A 27,857-nucleotide genomic window follows, 5' to 3' on the forward strand; every position below is an offset into this window, starting at 1 on the left:
GTATTTCCCCTCTTGAGCCTGGCTAATCTATACAAACCTACTGGATGTGACTATAAACACACACACTGCAAATGGCTTTTTAAATATAAACTGCTACATATTGATTTTGAAATGAAATGAAATATATTGTCCTGTGTTAGGTTTCCACAGTCAGGGCCAGTGGAAGAATTTGAAGGTCAGAGGGAAAGGTTGTTGTGTTTTTAACCAGGTCACAGTTCCGATTGGGGCCCCCCCTGCTTTCGCTTCCCATCATAGGAATGTGAGGAACCAGCAGACGGTCAATACAGACCCACATTAACAGTTGGACCACTAACCGTTGTATTTGCACTAAGAGCATTGATTGGTTGGCACCAAGCATCGACACACTGGTCATCAATGTGTCATTCATGCTGTGCAACTGCTTCAGATGCTTTCCATTCACCCTCCTCACCAACACCGTCAGCAGGGCTGTTCTCCACATCTCCACCGCACGTCGGAGAAATAGGCCTGCAGGCAGCTCTTAAAGACAGATTTTATTTTTTTTACAAAGGATTGTGTTTTTCTTATTTAGTTTTTTTTTTCTGTTTTGTGTGTGTCTGTGTCTGTGTGTGTGTGTGTGTGTGTGTGTGTGTGTGTGTGTGTGTGCGTGAGTGTGTGTGTGTGTGTGTGTCTGCGTGAGTGTGTGTCTGTGTGTGTGTATTTTGGTGTGTATGTATATGTTTGTGTCTAGTGCTTTCATTTCTATTGACTGCTTCGGGTGAGTGGCCTGCTTGGGCGAGAGCCATTGATTGGTCCTCGGGAACAGCGGATGAATTGAGAGCGAGCGAGAGAGCGACACATCTATCTTGGGTCGGGTCGAACCAAAAGGGCTCGACCCTGGAAGAGAGCGTCCGAGAGTAAACAGGAAGTGCGCCGAGGTGTCGGTCGGCACGTCTAAAGTGATCCGGAACGTTCCGCTGTCACGCGCAGACAATGGGAGACTTGCACAATCTGTCCTGCCTTCATCCTGTGTGTGAGACAAAACAAGACTGCTCTTCTCATTAGTGCTATATCTGACCAGGCAGCGTCGTCACCTGGATGTGTGGTGTTTTCGAAGAGCATCTCACAGGCTGAGGAGGAGTGTTCTGTGGGACAGCCGTGGGGACTGTGAGCCTGCGGGACTGTCTGTGGGACATCTGTAGAGACTGTGAAACTGTCTGTGGGACATCTGTAGAGACTGTGGGACTGTCTGTGGGACATCTGTAAAAACTGTAAGACTGTTGAACTGTCTGTGGGACATCTGTAGAGACTGCGGGACTGTCTGTGGGACATCTGTAGAGACTGTGGGACATCTGTAGAGACTGTGAAACTGTCTGTGGGACATCTGTAGAGACTGAAACTGTCTGTGGGACATCTGTAGAGACTGAAACTGTCTGTGGGACATCTGTAGAGACTGCGGGACTGTCTGTTGGATATCTTTAGAGACTGTGAGACTGCAGAGTCAAACTGAGGAGATTGGGGAGATCAGACCCTGTAAATCTCAAACCATCTCAAACGGAGGTATCTTCAGATCAAACCAGCTGGACCTGGACAACTTGGATAAGGTAAGCATTTTCAGCAAATCGGCAGCAAAACAACTCTGATTGTATCTATCTATTCTATGTGTTAAGACTTGTAGGGACATGTAAGGAGTTGGTTGGTGGCTGCAACACCGATGGATTCAGTACAATGACTACTAGACACTGAAAACTGATTTAACTTTACACATATGATTTACATTCATTCATTAAGCATTTGGAGACTCTTCTCCTGAAGTGATTCCCAGGACAGTGCAGACACCATATCATCAGTGTGTGATCCCCGGGTACTGTACCCATTACCTTGGTGTTTTTAGCACTTTGGGTTGTTTAACCAGCTTGGGTTGTTTGTTTGTTTGGCTTTTCCAAGGAAAGTCTAACTCTGATAGGTTGGCAAAACACACCACTGAGTGAGATCTTTGATTGGCTGCAACAAGTGAACAGCTGAGCTTGATTGGTTGGTCTGTGCTGTGACTAGCCTGGATACCAGCCTGAACTCCGCCCACAACATTTTTGGTATGGGAGATTCAGTCTGGAATTGAGCTAGTTGGGAGGTATTCAAGGCCTCGAAAAAGTGATCTGACCAATCAAATTGTAAGGGCGGGCTTTATACGTTGATGGACAGATAATCAACCAACGCTTGAGTTGAATTAACCGGTAGATTCAAACTCCGGCCAAGATGGCCGTGTCTCAGGTGCTTAGTGGGGAATATTTTATGTGAATTAAGCTATCTACACGACTTTTTAATGTCTACATTGACTCGGTTAGTTGTGCATGTGCAACACGAATGTTGCAGAGTATTGTTTGTCTTAACTAAAGCTCTCTAGACCATTATTGTTAGGTCATTGCTAACGCGTACACCAAAAACCCATTAAAACAAACTGTAGCTTGTAGCCTTAATGCTAATTAATTAACGTGAGCAGGCATATCTCAACAGATATTGACAGCGCATTCATTTTGAAAGAGGAACAGAGAAAACGCGATCAAGGCATTTGTCGATTGAAAAGATGTTTTTGCCGTCCTTCCTACGGGAAAAGTTTAATCTATCAGATGGTAATACTACGTTGCTCTGATTGGTTCTAGGTATCCAATTCAGCAAAGAGGCATTTTCTTTCCTGGTTCGTTGAAACACGCCCCATAATCACAGTCCAATGGTTCGGTCTCAGACTCATATTCTGACTAGAATCATGAGTATGACATCGTCAGGCTATGCTGTGACTGGGATGAGGGGGAAGTTGGGGATGCCAGGGAACGATGTGTGTCACGCCAGCAGTAAAGCTGTCCATCAGTCATTCAACATCTCTTTCTCTCACACACACGCCCACGCCCACACACACACACGCCCCCCCCCCACTCACACACACATACACACTCACATACCCACCCACACACACACACACACTGTTCCATTCAGGTGTGTATTCCGTTCATTAGAAGCTAACAGACAGTTTAAAATGGTCCATAAATATGATCATACTGATGTCATGTCGAGAAATCTCACCAACACTCCTTCATCTTTTCTCTCTTGTAATCTCTCTCTCCTCTCCTCCCCTCTGCATCCCTCGTTCTCTGCTGATGTCCTTCATTCCCCCTCGGTCGGAAACCCTGCTCTCATCTTCCACAGACCTGCAGTCCGGTTCTCTGAGTTCCTCTTTGGATTCTGACCCTCATGAAGTGCTCCGGCTCTCGCTGGTTCCCCCTGCGGGCGCTCAACCTGTGCCACTCGGGCCGGGGCGCCCACCCCGCCACGCCCGAGACCGCCACCAGCACCCCCCTCCAGCTCCTCACCCCCACCGCTGTGAAGGAGCGATCGGAGAACCTAACAGAGAAGGTCACGCAGGTACTAAAAACCAATGTGGAGGAACGTTCAGAGAACCTCACAAAAAACTCCACGCAGGTACTAAATTACCAATATGAAGGAATATTCAGAGAACCTAACAGAGAAGGTTACACATGTAGGGGTGTGGGGAACACCTGCAAAGAGTACTAAATACCAATAACTGATTAATAAAACTGTTCATTGATTAGTCCTATAACCAATTCAATACAAAAGAACAAAATAATAATAATTGATTGACAAAAAAATCCTGCACGCACCTACACACACACACACGCACAAACACACACTGCTATTTAAAACAAACTAGAGGAGCAGATATGATGCTCTTTTTTTGTCAATGAAATTATGTATCCCCTTCCGCTCCCCTTGTTGTAGAGGGTGAGGGAGAGTGGAGCGGGGCAGATTATTGATGCCCGGGTGCTATCGTTGGCACGTGGGGCGCAGTGTGGCGGGGCTTTTCGCGGAAACATCATTAGGGCACTGGTGAAGGGGTCCAGGGGGGCACAGGAAAATCGGTTCCATCGCTCCACGGATCACATTTATACACACAGCAGCCCCGGGCACTGCTGCCCTGGCCGACTGACATTGGGTAATTGTATGGGTATGTGTGTGTGTGAGTGTGTGTCGCTGTATGTTGTGCCTCCCCTCTCTTGTTCATTTGTGTGTGTGTGTGTGCGCGTGCGTGTGTGTTATTAGTGTGTGTGTGTGTGTGTGTGTGTGTGTGTACGTGTGTGCACGCATGCATGTGTGTTATTTGTGAGTGTGTGTATTTGTGTGTGTGTGTGTGTGTGTGTGTGTTATTTAGATGAGTTAAATCAGGACAGTGGAACAACAGTGTTCATGATAATTACCACCCTCCCCCATCATGTTGCCTTTGACATCAACTTGAACTCTTTAATTAGTTTTGTGCCTCATTCCACATTGTCCTCGTAGTCATACGTTGTGCCCTATCTCTTGCTCTCTCCTATTTCCCGTACTATTCTACATTACTATTCCTTATTCTACCCATTCTTTTCTCCATTCTACCCATACTATTCTCCATGTCCCCTACTATTCTCCATGTCCCCTACTATTCTCCATGTCTCATACAATTCTCAATTCTACCCACACTATTTTCCATTCCACCCAGTGCTTCAGTGCTTAGTGCATTCAGCTGCACTTAATGTAATGATGAGCAGTATTCTGGCAAACTAGGGGCCAATGTCTGTCTCCGCCAGCCTGTCATGCTGCTGGGTTCACTCAGTGTTGAGGGCGTCTGACTCTGGCTCAGGTCTTACTCTCGCCGCAGTCACAACATGGTGTGAAGTATCTGTGTGTCAGACACCCACACACACACACACACACACACACACACACACACACATAGTACATACACCCGATCCATGCACACACACACAATTCCAAGCACACATTTACACATGCACATACACGATGCATGCACACATACGTATACACATGCACACATATACACACACACTCACAATGCGAGTACGTACACACACACACACACACACACACACACACACACACACACACACACACACACACACACACACACACATACCGATACACGTACATACATATCCGATGCACGTACACACACACACAAACACAGACACACACACACACACACACACACACACACACACACACACACACACACACACACACACACACACACACACACACACACACACAAACACATACCCGATGCACGTACACACATATCCGATGCACGTACACACACACACAAACAATGCACAAATGCACAAACAATGCACACACACACACACACACACACTCTTGAACACTTACTCACACTCGCTCAACTTTGCAATGAGCAGTTCAGGTGCTGCCCATTGCGGTTTTGGACGATGTATCTCGCCACTGTGTGTCTGAATGTGTGTATATGTGTATGTGTGTGTGTGTGCATCGTGGGGGGTTGTTTGTTGTGTGTGAATGTTGTTTCCTGGTGAATCTGAAGTCCATGAGTTTGGGGAAATTGAAAAAGAGTCTAATCTGGAACAAGATTTAAAGGGATTGTGAGGAAACGTTCTCTTCCTCTCCCCATCTTTGTCGCTCGCTTCCTCTCTCTATCTCAATCTCTACCGGACCTTTCGATTTCTCTCTGTGTCTATCTCCAATCTCGTTTTGTCTTTCTCTTTCACTCTCTCTCTCTGTCTGTCTGTCTGTCTCTCTCTCTCTCTGTCTCTCTCTGTCTCTCTCACCACTGCTGCCCAGTTTAAACTCATTTTTGACTGCATTGGCGTGAGGTAAATAAACTACACTGACGGATTAAACACAATCGGCGGAAGCAGGTGCTGGACCGATGCTGAACATCACCACAGTGACGATCTCCATCGCAGGACAGAGTTCCGTCTCATCAGTATGTCGGTCAGTGGCCGTTTTCCGGAGCGTTATTGCCAGATCGGATCTGACTGGGGGATCTTGTTTATCACAAAGCGTTCAGTGTGTTTAGAATTATTCATTTATTTAGTATTTTTTTTTTATCATGTCTATTGATTGATGGATGAGTGAAAACTGAGGTAATTTAAAGAGACTTCTTTTAACAAGCCTGGTTCTATCATCACCTAGTTCTGGTATCATCTTCAGATTAATTTTCATGTGAAGGACACCCCTGTTGCTCCAACTATGGAGTTCTGTTGTCCTGGTCGGGCCGACCGTGCGGAAATGTTAAAAAAGCACGTTGTTGCCAACTAGATTCCCAAAATACATGACTTAACATGTTAGCAAGCCTTTTTCAGTGCCAGCTTCACTGTTGTTAGTGTTTGTAAGATTTTTGCATGCCTTTTCAGTAGTTAGATAGCTAGACAACTGTGCCGTTGTTGGTGTTGGTAAGGTTTTCTAATGCCTTTTCAGTAGTTAGATTGCTAGACAACTGTGCCGTTGTTGGTGTTGGTAAGGTTTTCTAATGCCTTTTCAGTAGTTAGATTGCTAGACAACTGTGCCGTTGTTGGTGTTGGTAAGGTTTTCTAATGCCTTTTCAGTAGTTAGATTGCTAGACAACTGTGCCGTTGTTGGTGTTGGTAAGGTTTTCTAATGCCTTTTCAGTAGTTAGATTGCTAATTTTCAACCAAAGCTCCTTACTGATGTTTTAACTGAAGTGAATTCAAGTCTAATGGTTGTGAAAGTATCACAGTTGAATATCTACATTACTAACATTATAGGCAGAGGAAACATGCTTATTCTGTTTTGTGTGTTTCGGGAAAGATAATATGACAGGCTGATTCTGTCTTGTCTTTTTAGGGATATATTATATGATGAAATGGTGTCTTGGGGGGCTCGGTTTACTTTTAACCACTTAGATGAAACTTCTTTACATTGTATCAAAAACCTCTGAAGTAAAACTACAAAAAACAGTGGTTTAAGAGGTTGGTTTTGGAAAGTCATACCTCATTGCTGTTTGCAAACTGGACAGTTCCAGCATCTGTTTCCCTGAGGAACTTTCCTGCTTTGAAACCTCATCCATGTCCGTGTATTTCATTAAATCCATTATTTTGAGTACAGGTTAATTATGTTCAGTGTGTGTGTGGCGTGGCATAGTATGCAGAGGTTGTGCGTCTGGAAATGACCCCATGTGCTTGCTGATGCGATACAGTCTGGGCAACACTGCTCAAAATTCATGCTTCACTAAATATATTCAATGGAGTCAGAGACAGTCCACCAGGGCAGACACACACACACACACACACACACGCACGCACGCACGTAGCACACACACACATGCACACAAATGAACACACATGCACAGACATACACACTCTGAAACACACCAAAGTAGTCAAAACATACACACACCATGGGCTGGAGTCATCTGGAGTATATGGAGTCAGACACACAGGCACACACACGCACACTGTCGCAGCCCAGCTCTCAGTACGACGCGACAAGGGAATTCCAAATCATGTGCTTTTATTAACTCTGTAAATTACTCAAACATTACAACAAAAGGTTAGTCACTTGTAGTACTCTTCACCTATAGTAACCTAAGTGGGAGCCTAAGAGCAGCTTGGGCTACCACACACCCTCCCCCTTAACTTTAGGCCCTTCCCGGGGCTAAAAGGAAGGTTTTAATTATTTTCTTTAAACCTAAATACAGGTGTCACCCAAAAAAACACACATTCAGGGAAACACCACAATTTCAATTCAACATAATGTCCATTTCACCACAATTTAAATTGCAATGCAACATAAAGTGTCCATCTTAGCCAGTCTCAAACTTTTGGTCTTTCCGTGTCCGTTCCCAGTTTGTCTGTCCATTTCGTTCTGGCTTTGGGGTCTACCCTTCCCCCTTCCGGTCGTGGACTCTCTGCCGCTCGTTCTCCTTTTGAGATTTCAGTCTCTGTGCACCAGGTCGAAGCATGGCGGCCATTTTGTGTTGTGGCAGCCAAGCCACCAGGGGAATGCGACATATCCCTCGTCCCCGACCTGACATCCACAGCAGGATACATGACACCAAAAAGTCTTCACGGCAGGACAGGACATCTGGGTCTCCACAGCGCCATCCCCATCCGGGTCTGAGAACGACAGAGAGGTTACAAGAGTGGCAGTTTAGGAGCCATCTACTTACCCTGCCGTTTGTCTCTTCGCCCCTCTCTGTCTTCTCCTGTTGTGCACTGGAGACCACGCCAGTGTCTTCCCCGTCTTCTGTCGCCTCCTGAACAGCACTTTGACTCTCCTGGACCTCTGTCTGCATCTGTGCATTTTCTCTGGGTTTCTGCAGCGTCAGTGTGTGCCACTCGCATGGAGCAAAGCTCTGCACTGAGCCTCTCCACCTCAACTTCTTTCTCCCGTTTGAGAGCCTCATTCTCACCCTCCACCAGTGTGAGACGCCCTCTGGCCTCGGCTAGCTGAGAGCGGAGCTGGTCCTCCTGGCTCTGCTGAGCAGCACGCTACCTCTGCAGCTGTTGGAGGCGGCCGTGTTCCCTCTGCAGCTTTAGCTGGCTCTCCTGCAGCTCTCTCCGCAGCTCACAGACCCTCTGCTCCTGGACGTTCAGTTGAGCACACTGGGTGTCACGGACCTGGTGAGACATCAGCAGTTCCTGCCGAAGCCGCTCGATGATGGCGTCCCGAGATGACAACTCAGCTTTCAGCAACTCTGTTCCACTCAGTCCAGAGGCATCACCGTTTTGGTCATCTACCTCTTGGCTGTCGAAGTCATCTTCCCCCGACTCTTCCTTAGCCTTCACCATACAAACTTCCTTTGCTGGTGCTGAAGGGGTGGCATTGGCTGTAGTGAACCTTGCTGGAGCTGCCTTCTTAGGTGGAGGGACTTCTTCCTCCGACTCATCATGGTCATCTTCACCACCTGCTTCATCAGCATCAGCATTTATCAACAGCATCCTCGCCACCCCCAGCCTCACACTCTTCATTGACATTGTAATTTATGAAACCATCATCATCATCTTCTTTATCGATGAACTCACCCAGGAAGACATGCTCATTGGTCCTGGCCATCTTTGGTAGAGCATCTCAGGCCTGGACAGTGTCAGCCGCTCCATGCGGTTGGTAACCTGCTTCACGCTGCTTTTCCTCATTCATGGCAGTAAGCGTTTTAGTTACCTTCAGTCCCTCGGCCCCCTGGGTCAGCTTCTCCAAGACCTTATCTAGGTCCACATCAGACGAATCGGATGATGCCGCTCTGCAGAGCTCATGCAGGGCTCTCTGCAGTCTTTGCTGCCCCTGCAAGAAGGTGGTCAGCATCTCCTCTATCGCCGGATCCATAGTCCACATATCGTCACTTCAGATGAGTCAGTCTGCCCGCATTCTCCACCATATGTCGCAGCCCAGCTCTCAGTACGACGCGACAAGGGAATTCCAAATCATGTGCTTTTATTAACTCTGTAAATTACTCAAACATTACAACAAAAGGGTAGTCAAAATGAACATAAAATAGGGGGAAACCCTTGCACCTAGTGCAACTGGCACCTTCCCCTCGGTCTCGCTCTCTCTGTCGCTCTCTTTCCAGTCAGCTCTTACTGACTCTTTGACTCTTTTACTGACTCTCTCCTGTTTTACTAGATTGGCACTAATCAGCCACTAGTCAAATAATCTACAGGTGAGCTTCCAATTAGAGAAAGCCCGACCTGCCTAGTCCCCAGAACACCTCCCCAGGGTCCTAGAGCCTGCCTTGTAGTACTCTTCACCTATAGTAACCTGTGTAACCTAAGTGGGAGCCTAAGAGCAGCTTGAGCTACCACAACACGCACACGCACACTGGCAGACACACAAACACACACACACACACACACACACACACTCACACGCAGACACACACACACACAGACAGACACAGACCCACACTCACACAGATACAAAAAAAGAGAGAAACACACACAAACAGTCTGATTCGGCCATGCTCACTCACAGAGCGTGTAGGAGACACGAACATAGTACACCGTCGCCTCAGCTGCCAGAGGGAAATGCCAATTCTCTCTCTCCCTCTCACCCTGTTCCTCTCCCTTTCTTGTCCCCCTTTCTCTCTCCCTCTCTCTCACCCTCTATCACTCCCTCTCTCTCTCCCTCTCTCTCTCAGTGGCACATGTGCGTTCCCAGACCCAGTGTTCTGCACAGCTCTGCAGTAGCCATCTCAGGTCTATATCAGCGCCACAGCTGCCTGACCGTGTGCTCAGCCATGACATCACCGCAATACACCTACTTAAAAGGGAGGTCTGCTATCTGACCGTGTGCTTTGCCATGACATCACCACAACACACCTACTTAAAGGGGAGGGCTGCTATCTGACCGTGTGCACAGACATCACATCAGCACAACACACCTACTTAAAGGAGAGGTCTGCTATCTGCAGTGTTGGGAAGAATACTTTCAAAACATATTCTGTTACAGAATACAAAATACATAGCCAAAAATGTAATCTGTAACGTATTGCGTTACATTAACTTATGTTAGTAACGTATTCTGAATACTTGGATTACCTCCACATTGAATTGCATTTTATAAGTGAAGCGTGAATACATGCAACTAAAACCATTTGGAAGCATTTAAACATATAAAAGCTTCCACAGTAGTGTTACTAACAAGTACCTGAACTCGCAGATACATAATATAAATGTATTCAAATACGTAACGCCGGTACATGTATTCTGTTACTCCCCAACACTGGCTATCTGACCGTGTGCACACTCACAGCCATCACATCATCACAACACACCTACTTAAAGGAGAGGTCTGCTATCTGAGCGTGTTCTCAGCCATGACATCAGCACAACACACCCACTTAAAGGAGAAGTTTCAGTTTCAGTTTTCAGTTTCAGTTTGTTTATTTGATTAAGAGGGACAGTGTATATTAATAAACATTGGCAGTTTCCATTGGCAGTCCCCCTGCCAGAGTGAAAAAGGCTAAACAACCTAATAAAAGGCATTTACTTATATATCAGACATAAAATTGACAAAAAATTCTAAAATAAAATAAAATAAAATAAAATAAAATAAAATAAAATAAAATAAAATAAAATAAAATAAAATAAAATAAAATAAAATAAAATAAAATAAAATAAAATAAAATAAAATAAAATAAAATAAAATAAAATCCCAATATATAAGTTCTATTGCTTACCCACTAATGATCAAAGGTCTGCTATCTGATCCAATTCTGATCCAATTCCGACTCCAGGTTATGCACACGTGCCACTGAACCAGTTCAGCCGGTTCTGCTTACAGTCTCCTAGCGGTCCGTTCTGTGTGTCCACTCAAAGATTGGTGTTGCTATACAGTCTGCCAGCGGTCCATTCGGTGTGTCCACTCAAAGATTGGTGTTCCTACTTACTCTGCTAGCCGTCCATTCTGTGTGTGCACTTAAAGATTGGTGTTCTTTCACAGTCTGCTAGCGGGCCATTCGGTGTGTGCACTCAAAGATTGGTGTTCTTTCACAGACTGCTAGCGGTCCGTTCTGTGTGTCCACTCAAAGATTGGTGTTCCTACACAGTCTGCTCACGGTCCGTTCTGTGTGTCCACTCAAAGATTGGTGTTGCTATACAGTCTGCTAGCGGTCCAGTCTGTGTGTGCACTCAAAGATTGGTGTTGCTATACAGTCTCCCAGCGGTCCGTTCTGTGTGTGCATTTAAAGATTAGTGTGCTATACAGTCTGCTCACGGTCCGTTCTGTGTGTGCATTTAAAGATTGGTGTTGCTATACAGTCTCCCAGCGGTATGTTCTGTGTGTGCATTCGGTAATTGGTAAACAAACACAGGGGCACAGACTGAGCAATACATTCCAGCCATTCAACATTGATTTAGGATCACTGAAGGGAGAGGTCTAAATGTATTGGCTGAAATCAACAATCTTCTGCCAAAGAGAGCTAACCACAGCAATGGCAAATCACTAATCAACTAATTTCATTTACGTTGTGTGTCATTTTCATGTTCACTTCATCAAGGGGAAAAGAAATCTCGTATGAAGGTGTTGGCATGTCTCTTTCCACATCCTACCCTAAATAAATGTGTGTGTGAAAAGGGGACAGCTCAAGTCATTGACATATGCCTTCCTCTCGTCTACATTACTCCACTGCTATTTCCAAACCTATACGTTATGTATACGTTATAACATAAACAACTACAGGCCAATTTCAAAACTATCATGTCTCTCAAAAATTCTTGAATCCTTTATTAATTCCCAGTTAAAATCATTTTTATCACTATCCTCTTTCCTTAGTCCATCTCAATCAGGTTTTAGAGCCGGACATAGCACTATTTCTGCAGCCTCCCTTGTGGTGAATGATGTCATTGCTGCCTTGGACAATAAGCAACATTGTGCCGCACTATTTGTGGACCTCTCAAAGGCCTTTGACACTGTTGACCACCCCCTGCTTTTAATCAAATTGTCACTTATGGGCTTTGACCATATGAGCCTTCAGTGGTTTAAAAGTTATCTCACTGGTCGCTCCCAATGTGTAAAGGTGGGCAAAATAATATCGCCTTTTTTAGGTATTGACAAGGGGGTACCCCAAGGCTCTGTCCTTGGGCCTTTACTTTTTATTATTTATAACAATGAAATTGCCTCCACACTCACTCCACTTTGTCAAGTTTATCTTTATGTGGATGACACAGTTCTGTACTGTAGTGCCTCAAACATTGACTCTGCTATAAATTCAATACAGCTCTCCTTCCACATGCTAGAGAAGCAGTTAAGTGACCTGAAGCTAGTCCTTAATTGTGCAAAAACCAAATGGATACTTTTTACTAAAGCTCGAAGCACTGATTTTAACAGCTTAAAACTCTGCTCTACAAATGTTTCCGCTCTAGAAAGGGTCACCAGCTACAAGTACCTAGGCATTTGGGTAGATGAGAAGCTTGATTTTAAACCAAATGTGAAACAACTCACTAAAAAGCTAAGAATCAAATTGGGCTTTTTATACAGAAATAGATGCTGTTTTACTTTTCCAGCCAGAAAACGTATTATTGAATATGTTTTTATATCAGTTTTAGATTATGGCGATGTAATCTATGGGAATGCATCCCACAACACCCTAAAAACCCTGGATGCTGTGTACCATTCTGCTCTACGTTTTATAACTGGAGACCGCTATGGCACACACCACTGCACTGTTGTATAACAAGGTTGGCTGGCCAGCCCTGTCTGAAAGAAGGGAGGTTCACTGGAGGATTTTAATTTATAAAACAATCATTAGGCTAATGCCACCATATCTCTGCTCTCTCATAAGCTAGAACCGTAACACCATCAGTACACACTCCCAAAGCTTGCTTACATTACATCTGCCACATGCCAACACAAAACTGGGGAAGACAGCCTTCTTTTTTAAGGCACCCTTCATTTGAAATGAGGTCCAAAAATCATTAAGGTTGTGCTCATTCATTTCACTTAGGGAATTCACAAGTGTAATCATATGTACACCTGCCTTCTCCTGCAATTATTGTAAATGTTGACCCAACCATAGTATTTTACTGTATTTATTTTATATGTATATTTATTTTATTTTTGTATTTATTTGATTTTTTCCCCCTAATGTATTAACTGCTATTGTACCCTCGGCACCATTGAAAATGAGGATCTTAATCCTCAATGTGTCTTCCGAGGCCTAAATAAATCAATCAATCAAATCAATCAATACACATTACTCACCAAACCTATACATTATGTTAAAACACATTACTCACCAAACCTATACATTATGTTAATACACATTACTCACCAAACCTATACGTAATATTTATACACATCACTCTCCAAACCTAAACGTTATATTTATACACATCACTCTCCAAACCTATACGTTATGTTAATACACATTAGCTTGGCATTACCTCCAGAGTGCATGTCTTATTGAGATTTAGATGAGATGCATTTTTTGTCAAATTCAGCTAAATTCTCGAATGTTTGTGCACCGCCCTGGCTCTGTAGGAACAAGCAAAGTGGCTCGGGCCAGTCAATCAGCTTAACGACAACAACAACAATAACAACAACCTTTCGCAAGAATCGCAGACTGTGCCTTTAATACCCACTGGTGTGGCAAGACTAGGTAATCCCTAATTCTAATGTAGTCGCCTCCTCTCTGTCCCCTATCCTCTAGGCCAGTGGTGTCCAAACATTCCATGACACGCAACCTTTGACGATGAGAAAAACACCACAGCCGTCCCGGTGCCACAGTACACAGATTAAGGTGCTCATATAGCCTATTACCCGTTTCTAATTTAAAAACAGATGTCCATTAGTTGTTGTATAGCCTTGTGTAAACATTGCTTCTACATTTGAAAAGCTAACATTTTCAATTTAATTTGAAAGTTAGTTAGTTAGTTAGTAACTTAAATCATCACTCATTTCATTCGTTCAGAAATCTTTAAAACAAACGAGTCCGATCAGATATGGTTTTGTCATTGGTTATATATTGGTCTGTTCTTTGGATAGGTTCATAGGCACATATCTACATATCTAATTTAGGGTAGCAATCCTTTCTATCATTTAGGCTAAACAGCAGCCCCTGACCAAGTACGTTGGTCAGGGGCTGTAAGAGCACTGCGATACTTCATTTGACCACTAGTTGTTTAGGGTTCTTGTTTTATTTATTTTTTCACAAACACACACACACACACACATGCATACACACACACTCACACACACACACATACACACACACACACACACACACACACACACACACACACACACACATGCCGAGACCAATTCAAGGAGTCAGAGATTCTCAGGAGTCTACCAGGCTTGATTCATTCCCATTCAGTCCATATTAATATTATGTAATGTAATGTATAATGTAATTACTGCAATGTCATCTCCAGAGTGCATGCCTTGGTGATGTAGGTGTAATGCACTTTTTGTCAAATTCAGCTAATTTCTCCCGTGTTTGTGCACCGTCATGGCTCGGGCCAGCCAATCAGCTCATTGCTTCCGGAGAATGGAAGGGAGGGATGCAACTTGATTGGCTGTAGAGCTCCAATAACAAAAACCTTTTGCAAGAATCGCTGACTGTACCTTTACAACACACTGGCGTGGCGAGACTAGTTCACCCCTAATTCTAACCGTGGTTGTCTCCTCTCTGCCCCCCACCCCCCTACAGGTGCTGTCCTTAGCAGAGGATGTCCTGCCTGAGCATAAGCTGCAAACAGAGACGCACCCCTGGATCATGCTCCACTACAGCCCCTTCAAGGCCGTGTGGGACTGGGTCATCCTCATCCTGGTCCTCTACACGGCCGTCTTCACGCCCTACTCTGCCGCCTTCCTCCTGGACGAGCGCGAGGCGGGGGGAGGCGACTGCAGCTACGCGTGCAACGCGCTGAACGTGGCCGACGTCATCGTGGACGTGCTCTTCATCGTGGACATCATCATCAACCTGCGGACCACCTACGTGGACCGCAACGACGAGGTGGTGACGGAGCCCAAACGGATCGCCGTGAACTACCTGAAGGGCTGGTTCGTCCTAGACCTGGTGGCGGCCATCCCCTTTGACCTGCTCGTGTTCAGGTCGGGGTCAGATGAGGTGAGGCACTGCACGGTTGCTCATGTGTAGACAGACTCTCTACCCTGCCAGAGCAGCATAGCTACGATGGTGCAGTTCAGATATACACCACAAGGGGTGTTAGTGAGACAGTGGTTAGCGTTGCTACCCTCCAAACAGCCTTTGTAAGTCACTTTGGATAAAAGCGTCTGCCAAACACCAGACCCCTTCCTTTTGATAGATAGACCTGCTGGTTGTGGTAGAAGTAAAGAGCTGCTATCCTCCCAACAGTGAATGATGCTCACCCAGATAGCTTCACTACTAATAATAGCACAGGCTTGGCTCAGACCCAACCCAGACCAGAGTTTGATCCTGGCTGGATCCCTTTTTAGGGTCTTATCTGGAACTCCTGTCTTACTCTATTCCCCCTACTTCCTCAGACAACAACCACTCTGATTGGTCTGCTGAAGACGGCTCGTCTGCTGCGATTGGTCCGCGTGGCGCGCAAGCTGGACCGCTACTCGGAGTACGGAGCGGCCGTCCTCTTCCTGCTCATGTGCACGTTCGTGCTGATCGCCCATTGGCTGGCCTGCATCTGGTATGCCATCGGCTACGTGGAGAGGCCCTACACCACCATCGGCTGGCTGGACAACCTGGCCATCCAGATGGGGAAGAACTACAACTACAGCGACCCCACCTCGGGCCCGACCATCAAGGACAAGTACGTGTCCGCGCTCTACTTCACCTTCAGCAGCCTCACCAGCGTGGGCTTCGGCAACGTCTCGCCCAACACCAACTCCGAGAAGATCTTCTCCATCTGCGTCATGCTCATCGGCTGTGAGTGCCCTTTGCGTCCTTTGACTCCTGAACCTTGCCAAGGGTCAAAGATGTCAAGCTGTTTTTTTTTCAGTTGAATTTTGGGACTTTATTTAGAGAGGACGGTGAAGAGTTAAGTGGGAGGCAGAAAGAGATTGGGGGGGTGGGATCGAGAAATTACCGCGGGTCAGATTCAAACAAATAATTGTAAATATATTTCCTTCTCTTTATTCTTCTCTCTTTTCTTTTCTTTCATCGTCTCTCCATTCCTCCTCTTCATCCTCAGCTCTGATGTACGCCAGCATCTTTGGGAACGTGTCGGCCATCATCCAGCGGCTCTACTCCGGCATGACTCGCTACCACACCCAGATGCTGCGGGTCAAAGAGTTCATCCGCTTCCACCAGATCCCCGGCTGCCTGCAGCAGAGGATGGAGGAGTACTTCCAACACGCATGGACCTACACCAACGGCATAGACATGAACGCGGTGAGGAACACACACACACTTAAACACACACACACACACACACACACACTCAAACACACACACACACACACACACCCTTCAACACACACACACTTCAACACACACTCAAACACGCACACGCACACTTCAACAAACACACACACATACAGACACACACACACACACACACACACACAAACACACACGCACTCACACGCAGACGCACACGCACACACACACGCACACACACACACTTAAACACACACACACACTGTTGTAAAGACAACAGTCTCCTCTCCATGTAAAGGCTAGGGTTAACATACACACAGATAGACACCAGATCTCACTGTCGAGCTGGAGTGTGAGTTGTGCCCTTCTCTCCCTGTCAGGGAAAAATCCCTCTTCTAGACATTTAAGTTTAGATTACAAACCACACTGTGAGGCAGAACAAACGTTTAAATGAACCTTGACAGTCAAAGGAGAGGTCTTGTTTGGGGAAGTCCCTAGAAGAGCTCTGATCTCCCTTGGCTGGCTTAGTCGTTTTATTGCTCACATGTTAGCAATGGAATGAAGCCACTCTGATAACGCCAAGGTCGTGGACGAAAACATTCACAGCACTTTTCTATTCCCATGTATCAGTAGTTTTCCACTCAGTGTTTCTTCACATGAGTGTCTAATGTTTAATACAAAGCTTTAAGCTTATAAACAGACAGGGTTATTAATGATTAATTCCTTTAACACTTAATTCCTTTTACATTTCCCTCCTGTTAATCATACTAATAACCATACAGATGCAAAACATCAGAATACAAAGTTTTCAGTGAAGATTTTCCTTTGTCTCGTCAAATAGCATCGTCCTCGTCGTTGTCACCCAAGAGGGCCGCTACTTCTTCCTCCAAGAAGATGGCAGTCATGGTCCGTTTCACCAGAGCCTGTACACAGACTTTCAAACAACCAAGGCAGGCACACAGTAGAATTAACAGCACCACAAAAGGTGTACATGCTTTAAGTACTATGATTAGCCAGCTACCAGAACGGAACCAGTTCAGCCAATCCCATGAGCCTGAGCTTTGCTTGGTTACGAAGTCCTGGGTCTCTGCTGCACTAACTTGTTTCATTTTAGCAAGCGCATCGGTTATAGCATGTGCATTAATCTCATCTGGTATGTATGTACAACAAGTTTCATTTATAAGGGCACAAACCCCTCCTGCGGGAGCAGTGACCAGATCAAGAACAAATCGATTCTGCAAAACCATAAAGCGAAGGCTCTCAATTTCTCTGTTCTGGGCTTCATTTTCCATGATGGAGGCATTGACAAAGGTTCCAAATGTGTAATTGAGTGTTTCCATACGTAACATGAGCTTTCCTACCCCCGCCCAGGGAAACAGTGACAGAGTAACTTTGGTGCCATCCCCCCACAACTTGTAAGCATCGGGCACGTCAGTGCCCCAGATTGAGTCATGTGGCCTAATGTCTCGTCTCTTACGCCCACCTGTCCTTGGCCTATGAGATATCACTACGGTATGGTCACTAACCAATCCTTTGAAGCAAAGAGGAAACACTGTCCCTGGGGTGACTTCAGCGTAAGGTGATATCACCCCATCTACGGGAACAGCCGTCAGTGGGTGGGTTTCTGCACAAGGGGCAACTACAGTGCTGTTAGTATCGTTACCTCGGGCCATTAGTACCTCAGAAAGGTTTGCATAGAGGGGTTCATCAGACGAGACAACAGCCACACACTCACTCTGTCTTTTAGACAACGGTATTATCGTGAGTCTAGGGTAATGGGAGGACACAGGCATTCTTGTGCACACATAACAGTCAGACCTATTCAATCCTTTTGCTAGACCATGAACATAACGGTACCAGGAGTTGAGATGGTAGACTGTGCCTGTTGTGCCATTCAGCGAGGTCAGCGCTATCCATCGTCTGTCCCGGTGCTCCTGTTGTGGAGCACACATTCTGAGATAGGTTAGAACACATATACATACGATTCCTAGGCTAAAAAGCCCCACTCGGGTTCTGTTGAGTCTTGCGTTGGCCATGGTCACAGGTGCCCTAGTTGTGAAAACAGGGTTGGTTTTCTTCACCGGGTTGAGACAAGCCACCTCTAAAACAGTGACCTCCCTTTGTAACCGGGCTTACTCTGTTTCCACAAGTGGCTCCTGCAGCGTTGGACGTAGTTTGCAGTGAGAGAGATGGACCCACGTGGAGCGTCCTTTTACTTTAACGGCTGTGGGTGTGGTGAGGAGTACTTGGTGGGGGCCTTCCCAACGGGGGGATCTCCAGCACTTTCGTTTCACAGCCTTTATGAACACCCAGTCTCCTGGACTGACTGGCTTTGCCTGTGGGGACACAGAGAGAGAAGGAACAGTACTTGCAGCCAACACTTCTTTTCTTTGCAGCACCTTCTTTAAGTAATCCACTAAAGAAGACTCATCGTCAGGTGAATGTTTGCTTTGATCAAAGTCAGGCAGTGTATATGGCCTTCCATACAGTACTTCAAACGGTGTTAACCTGTGTGGTCCCACTGGGGTTATTCTCATGCTCAATTGGACTATGTCTAAGCACTCAGGCCACATTAATCCTGTCTCTTTCATTGCTTTGACTAGTTTGAGTTTCACTGTACCATTATGCCTTTCCACCAGCCCTGCTGACTGGGGGTGGTACGCAGTGTGGTGTTTTAGGTCATTGTGTAGGTGTTGAGCTATTTTGTCAATTGTTTGGTTTACAAAATGCGATCCATTATCACTTCGTATTACTCGGGGTATGCCAAACGTCGGTATTATTCGCCTAAAAAGTGCTTTCGCAACGGTTGCTGAATCTGGGCTTGAACAAGGCAATAGTTCAACCCACTTTGAGAAAGCATCAATTATGACTAAAACGTATTCTAGCCCCTGTTGTTTTGTTAGTTGTATAAAATCCATGTGGATAGTATGAAACGGATGAGGCGGGGTGGGGAACTGTCCCTTGTCAGGGCGTGCCCCACCCTTCGGGTTATGCCGTATGCATGTTTCACATTGCAAACAAATTTTTTTGAGTATGAGTGAAAGCCATATGTGGTATAATATTGGTGCACCAGGCCACACATCCCTCCTGTTGAGACATGTGTCAACCCATGGCTCAATATTGCAGCCCATTTATACATAGACTTTGGTAGAATTGGTTTTCCCTCCATACTAACATAGATTCTGTCTTGCATTGTATAGCCGTGTTTTTTCCATAGTTTCTTTTCTGCTTGTGACGCTTGTTGTTGTCTTGTTTGTAAAATTTCTAAACATTTACGGTTGGCGTGCATGTTATTACGTAATTTAGATTGACTCGTCTCCACCCTGTGGTGGTGCTTTTCTCCACGCCTTCCTTTTCAGGATTCCAGTCTCGTATTTGTTTCACTCGCTTTGCTTCTTTGTCTAAGTTGTTCCTCTTTTCGTTTGGTATGGCGGACAGCTGCATGTACGGAGGAGGCTCCCAAGCTGTCAGTTTCTGTACTTGGGGCGGCAATGTTACTTGACAATGCAAGTTTTTATCTTTTCAGCACAGATAAGTTACTGTCACTCTGGTGGGCCCTAATTTCTGTACATATTCGTCATACTTGTGATCGGGCCCTAAGTTCGTTCTCAGAGTTATTTTCAACTCGTTTTTGTCAAAAACTTTTGCTAGAGGGTTTATTCTGTCTGTGGTTTTTCTTAGAATTGTTTCTAACGTTTTTCCAGGGTCCTGACACGACGGTTTTAGGACCCAGGAGTAAATTGGAGTGTTATGCCCTTCCAGGAGATGTATGTCAGCTTCGTCGCATTGTCGAGCTTCCATACCTCCCTGTAGGTTCGGGAAAATAGCCACTTTTAGCTTGGTCATTAGGTCTCTGCCTAATAAGTTGTACGGACATTTTGGAGCTATGATTACTTGTGCATGCACTGTGTCCCCTGTTTCGTCGAGTGACACGGTAACAGGTTCGCTGAAATACTGTCTTTGAGTTTGGCCATTTGCAGATTTTACAAAAATAGCTTGAGTTGACTTTGTTAAGCCTTCCACATCTTTCATTACTGTTCTACACGCTCCTGTGTCGCATAAAAACAGCACCGGTGCTCCATTTATGAACACCATTTTTTCTGGTTTTTCGCTTAAACAAATTTCAGCCAAGTCTAAAAATTCCTCACACACATCTAGACCCTCATTCTCGTCGCTCATTTCCCCAGGGCTTATTTGAGGTCATTCCTCTGTGTACTCGTCGTCTGCGTAATGCCCACTTGTATCGTCTTTGGTTGGGCAATCTCTAGCCCAATGGCCGTAGCCTTGACACTTGTAACATTTGTTGCGATCGTTCTCCTCTTTGTTAGAGTGGTAACTTTGGTCATGCGCTTTTCCTCCACTGCTGCCTGCTCGCCCGCGTCCTCTACTCCCTCCTCTGCCCCTTCCTCTGCCACGGCCTCGGCCTCTGCCTCGACCACGACCAGGGGCGCTTACTGCGTGTACAAACGCTTCCACTAATTGTTTGGAATCTTTCTTTTCTTTGTCTTGCTTTTTGTTTTTAGCCGTTTTCTCAGCGTGTTTAGCCTGTTCCATGAATTCAGGCATTGCAGAACTTCTAAACGTCACGAAATGTTTTTCGATCCAACCCTTTATCTCTGGTCTAAAACTTTGCAGTAAATCCTGTTTTAGTTGTTGGTCATAGATCGCTTTTTCATCTGGTGTGCTGTCTTTCAGTCCGCTGTAAGCTTTGAAAGTTTTCTCAAAACGGTCTCTAAACTCCCACACGTCTTCGTCTTCTTTTTGTTGCGTAGCATGTATTTTAGTGTAATCACACGATTTTTTTATAACAACTTTACATTTAAAAACGAAATTCCCCAGTGCATGTAACGAACTCCCGTTATCATCACAGTTTCTGTATGCGTCCAGTGTTGGAAAACATACATTTTTATCCCCGCAACCTCTCCCCTGCGGCTTTATTAGGCAATTTCAATCATTGGATAGAGACTTTTGGTTGATCAGGCCAAACTCCTCATCCTCAAATCGTTATGCACTTGTATTATTTTATTTAAGCAGTATTGTCTTTATTATCACAATCCGCCATGGTTAATTTTCCTGTAAACCCATGTTTCTTTGCCCATCGCTCTAACCACTTACAGTGGTTTGGATGATGTCCTTTCATCCATTTTACATCGCCTAAGTGCTCCAAAATAGGAGTCTGTTTGGTGCACGAATTGCCCATTTTACTTTTGTTGCAAATAAGGGGTTGTACTGTGACGTCCTCTTAGGGCAAATAAGAGCCTGGGAAGCGAGCTTCTAGACCGAGGTCCGGCCTCACAGGCTTTTCATTTGTTTTAACTCACAGTCAACCTCTTCACACACACACACACACACACACACACACACACACACAATTCTTAGTCACAAATAGTGGGGAGTCGAACCCTCTTTTCCTTAGACTTTCTCTACAGGAAACTGGCCATATTTACTATTTGTACTGTTTTACTACACACACACACACACACAATTCTTAGTCACAAATAGTGGGGAGTCGAACCCTCTTTTCCTTAGACTTTCTCTACAGGAAACTGGCCATATTTACTATTTGTACTGTTTTACTACACACACACACACACACAATTCTTAGTCACAAATAGTGGGGAGTCGAACCCTCTTTTCCTTAGACTTTCTCTACAGGAAACTGGCCATATTTACTATTTGTACTTTGCTAGCATTCTCTTGTAATGTTAGGGAACATGATCCCCTACGGCAGCCTATCTGCACACTACTTTCTTATACTCACCCCTCAGTGTGTTGCTCTCTTTTGTCGGATCCCGTCAATCTTCGTCCCGGGAGGCGGGCGTCCCCACACCGACCTGCAGAGAATTCACTCTACAGGTTTTTCTCCACCACCTAGTGAGGAGGCTGTGCACAGTCTTCGATGCGTTGGAATTCCCGCTCCCGGTTCGTCGATATGTTGGGATCCGGCTCGAAGGACCAAGTTATGTCAGGGAAAAATCCCTCTTCTAGACATTTAAGTTTAGATTACAAACCACACTGTGAGGCAGAACAAACGTTTAAATGAACCTTGACAGTCAAAGGAGAGGTCTTGTTTGGGGAAGTCCCTAGAAGAGCTCTGATCTCCCTTGGCTGGCTTAGTCGTTTTATTGCTCACATGTTAGCAATGGAATGAAGCCACTCTGATAACGCCAAGGTCGTGGACGAAAACATTCACAGCACTTTTCTATTCCCATGTATCAGTAGTTTTCCACTCAGTGTTTCTTCACATGAGTGTCTAATGTTTAATACAAAGCTTTAAGCTTATAAACAGACAGGGTTATTAATGATTAATTCCTTTAACACTTAATTCCTTTTACACTCCCCCTCCTGCTCAGGTCCTGAAAGGCTTCCCTGAGTGTCTGCAGGCGGACATCTGTCTGCACCTGAACCGCTCCCTGCTGCAGAACTGCAAGGCGTTCAACGGCGCCAGCAAGGCGTGCCTGCGAGCCCTAGCCACGCGCTTCAAGACCATACACTCGCCCCCCGGCGACACACTCTATCACCACGGCGACATGCTCATAGCACTCTACTTCATCTCCCGGGGCTCCATCCAGGTGTCGCGCCCAGGCAAGGTGCTCGCCGTGCTGGGTGAGAGACCATGCTCTTCATAATTGACATCATCGTCCTCGTTTTCAACATCACACTCATGTTTATTGTCATTAGTCAGCATAATTAGTCGCTGTAATTATTATTTAGTACTTTCAATTATTATTTTAACATTATTTTAATTTTTGTGTGATTTTATGTTTGTCAGCAAATGAGCATCACGCAAAAGCTTACGTTCTATCTAGTGGTAGAAAGATGGAATTACATTCCTGTCCATTAGTGTGTATACCTGAATGCCTTGCTGCAACTGAGCAATAAAGATAAATTACAATGCTGCAGATTTACAAAATGAAATATGAATTTAATTTAACTCTATTATCCTCACTCATTTCACATTATTAAACTTAAGTGAAAATTAAGCAGTATTGTGTGTGGTGTAGGTAAATATGACACGTTTGGGGAGTCATCATCTTATCATTTTAACATTATTTTCATTTTTGTGTGATTTTATGTTTGTCAGCAAATGAGCAACATGCAACACTGCAAAAGCTTATGCTTCCATCTAGTGGTTGAATGATGGAATTACATTCCTGTCCATAAGTGTGTACTGAGCTAAAAAGCAATAACTGAGCAATACAGACGAATTACAATGCTGCAGATTTACAACATTTTATATTAATTCAACTCCAAATTATTAAAGAGAAACTGAAGCAGTATTAACATTATAAACATTATTAAAATTGAGTGAAACTTAAGCAGTATTGTGTGTGGCGTAGGTAAGAATGACACATTTGGGGAGCCAATCCACCTGTATGCAGAGACGGGCAGGAGTAACGCTGACGTGCTGTCCCTCACCTACTGTGACCTGCACCACATCCAGAGGGAGGACCTCCTGGAGGTGCTGGACATGTACCCAGCATTCGCAGACAGCTTCTGGAGGAACCTGGAGATCACCTTCATCCTGAGAGATGCAAGTCACACACACACAAACACACACACACACACACACACACACACACACACGCACACACACACACACACACACACTCTTCAGTCAAACATTGTGGACACGCATGCAGTTTTGACCACAGAGCTTATAATCACATAAGTGGGACGGATCGCAACCTTGCAGGTGTACAGACACACACACACACACACACACACACACACACACACACACGCACGCACATACATTATGACTGACTGATCTCTAATGTGTATTCAGGTGGAACAGGTGATCCAGATGCTTCCTGGTGAGGACTCAGATTGTGGTAACCGTGGTCACCGGACCAGGCACCGCAGAAACTCAATGGACCGGCGTAACAGGCCAGGTGGGAGTAAACACCTTCCCCCAAACACACACACACACACACACACACACACACACACACACACGAGCACACACACACAGCTGGTTTCTTTTGTATCTCACCACCCAGACATAGTAAAAACATTTGATTCAGGAAGTCTGCAAGGACAATATACATGGAGTATATCTCACAAACACACACACACACACCATCATTTGACTCTGTTTTCTCTCTCTCTCTCCCCAGATGGCATGGACCAGGATGACTCCCACCCCCCCACGCAGGCATGCCGCCCTCCAAGGCGCCCCCAATGCCCCTCCTCGGCCCCCCCTCTGTGTGACGAGCTGTGCAGCTGTGGGACGTCCTGCTCCCAGTCTCCGTCCAATGAGAACTACCCCCCCGAGGAGGACCCCCTGGCCTTCCCCCCCACAGTGGTGCGATTCGTGGACCCAGGAGGGGGTGCCTCGGTGGGCATCGAGAGTGGCATGGACAGGGGGCACCCAGGTAGAGCGGGAGATGTATGATGATAACTAGGGCTGTGTTTTCAGACTTAAACATTTTGTGTTACTTTCAACACACGACACCATAACACTACATAAACACCTACTAAATGCCTTTCACTGTGAGTGGGAAAGCATGAAGTTTTATGAGACACGATAAAGTAACCATCCATTAAATGTGTTATTACACGGCTCTTCTTAATGCTGTAGAATGCTCCATTTACATGAATGGGGCTTCCAAACGTTCTGCGGTCTGTTATTAACCGATAGCGGACCGTTGCTATGCAATAATGACCGCTGTCAAGGAAAGTGGCCTTTTTGCCTCTGATTCACGTACTTCGTAGCATTCCGCAAGTAGTCCGGTAACTTATCAATGGAGTTTCAGCGGACGGTTGAGCAGCTGTGTTCTAAAGAATGTTTGTTAAATGTTTGAAGTTCAACGTCATTTGACGAACTATTGCTCTGCTTTCTCTGCTTTTTAACACTAATGGTAACAAATAAACTGTAAAAAAAAAACACAGTGTTATTTTTTCGTGTTGGCAAGTAGCCGTATAATAAGCAGTATAATGTATAGAATGCCGGTCATTGTCGGGAAAATAAGCCCCTTTTTCGCGTCGGGGTGCTGTTCGCCCTGTCAGGGCTTATTTTCCCGACAATGACCTGCGTTCATTGTCCCTTACTTACACGGGTGCAGTTGTTTGTTTGTTCTGTAAAATTCTATAAAATACTGTAGTGCGGTATGGTGTATTAATTTTAGCACTTCTTAAAGTCAAGTGTATACTATACCATCCCATTTCTCACAACCTGACAATATCATTGTTTCTGTAACGTTCCTCTCCTTTCCTGTGGTTCTCTAACGTTCCTCTCCTTTCCTGTGGTTCTGGATCTGTGTTAATCCCCAGCGGTTCCGGGGCTGTACCAGCTCTGGCCCGATCACTCGGCCCAGTTTCCCCAGCACCACTGGAGGTCCTCGTCAGTGCGGGCCGCACATCCCCCTCAGAGCTCGCACGACAGGCCCTGCGACCTAAAAGCCCGACTCGACATATTTCAGAGCCAGCTCAACAGGTGTGTGTGTGTGTGTGTGTGTGTGTGAATGAACAGATGTGTATGAACAGGTATAGCTGTACTGAATGATTGTGTCTCGTATGTTGGTTGGTGCGCGAACAGGTGTGTGGTGGATGTGAACAGGTATATCTGTACTGAATGATTGTGTCTCGTATGTTGGTTGGTGCGCGAACAGGTGTGTGGTGGATGTGAACAGGTATATCTGTACTGAATGATTGTGTCTCGTATGGGTTTCCTCAGGCTGGAGACTCGTATGACGGCGGACATCAATGTCATCCTGCAGCTCCTGCAGAGCCAAATGACCCCAGTGCCCCCTGCGTACAGCACCGTCTCCCATGGCAACCACCCCCCCAACCCCACCGCCCTGTACAGGCCGGAGGCGCCAGCGCTTCATGGCATGTACCCACTCCAGAACCGACCCACGGACAGCCGGGCCTCCTCACTACAGGTACTGAGCATGTCTGGTTCTGATGACAAGCGGCTAGTTAGCATTACTAGTGTGCATCACTGTGACAGTGGTCCAGGAAGTAGAGAAGTCATCTAGTAATCAGAAGGTTGCTATCGATTCCCTGTCGAAGCGTCCTTGAGCAAGACACTGAACCCCTAATTGCTCCTGATGTGCAGTGTGCCATCAGTGTATATATCCTTGTAAGTCGCTTTGGATAAGCGTCTGCTAAATGATTAAATGTAAAAATGAAATGATGTTTAAAACACTTTATAGACCGTTTTTACGTAGTGCGTCTTTGACTGGAAAAAAACTTTCTTCATGGATTAAAATAGTGCTGTAAGGAAAATCGGCAATAAATCCTGACAGGGGTTCCACACCGAACGTGGAATACATGAACAGTTCTGTCACAGAATTAGAAAAAAGAGGCATAGACCCTATTGTCCTGAGGCAATGTGTTGATTGGCTGGAATATTTTATGGATTGGTGCGAGCCACTATGTTCTTTCCCCATGTACAGAGCCAGGACTATGTGCTAACATCAGAGTGTTTTTTGAGCACAAACACAGATTGGACAGCTAGAGGACCGTCAGGAACAATTAGCTGAACTTTTACAAAAAGTGTATTGGGTTAGAATAATACACTGCACCTTCACAGTTCCTCCGTGTTTACAATTCAGTTACACTAAAAGCTGGATAACATAACAGTGGGCACATTTCATTCACACTTTCATGGTTCATTAAATAACTGTGTAAGCGGAGTGCATCCACATTGAGAACCAAAGCAGAAAAGGAGTGTGTGCACTTATCAACTCATCTCCTCTCTGTCTCTCCATGGGAACGTCATCTTTAATGAACTCATCTCCTCTCTCTGTCTCTCCACCCCCTAGAGTGATGCCCAACCAGAGACCAAGATCACCCAGAAACCCCTCCCGACCGCAATTCACGTCACCGTGGTGCCAGACAAGGAGGGGAGCGTGCCCCCTGACCCCCAGGCTCAGGAGAAGGTGAGGTCGTTGCTGATGGACGTTCCATCGCTCTGTGCCTCCCTGCGCTTCCCCTCGTTGCCCGGGAACTTGGATGCGTCGCTGCACCTCGCCGTGATTCAGAAGCACGTGTCGGACCCTGTCCTCCCCTTCAGCTAAAGACATGACCGGACCACTGGCCACTGCAGCCTCTCAAGACCTGAAAGGGTTCGTGCCCTACTTTAGGGTTAACAGGATAGATTGACTGCGCAGGTTCGTGCCCTACTTTAGGGTTAACAGGCTTGATTGACTGCATGTTCTTACAGAGAGCACAGGAACAAACTCCAACAACTCCACAGTCCAACCAACTCAAGACTCGAGTAGTTTAAACCGCCACA

The 27,857-nt window shown here is 45.6% G+C and overlaps 1 protein-coding gene across 1 annotated transcript; it reads left to right on the plus strand.

Annotated features, from left to right (window-relative positions):
- Window positions 1–3,204: 3,204 nt before the first annotated feature.
- Window positions 3,205–27,639, plus strand: kcnh6b (potassium voltage-gated channel, subfamily H (eag-related), member 6b; the record flags this gene model as incomplete). The annotated part of the gene is made up of 11 exons (XM_080835554.1): window positions 3,205–3,375; window positions 14,945–15,364; window positions 15,763–16,159; window positions 16,425–16,624; window positions 22,966–23,218; window positions 23,953–24,146; window positions 24,402–24,507; window positions 24,733–24,990; window positions 25,889–26,051; window positions 26,292–26,499; window positions 27,385–27,639. The coding sequence occupies 11 exons, from the start codon at window positions 3,205–3,207 to the stop codon at window positions 27,637–27,639; spliced, it is 2,625 nt and encodes an 874-aa protein (XP_080691680.1).
- Window positions 27,640–27,857: the final 218 nt, after the last annotated feature.

The sequence above is a fragment of the Sprattus sprattus genome (assembly GCF_963457725.1).
Source record: "Sprattus sprattus genome assembly, chromosome: 3".
Taxonomy (NCBI): Eukaryota; Metazoa; Chordata; class Actinopteri; order Clupeiformes; family Clupeidae; genus Sprattus; species Sprattus sprattus.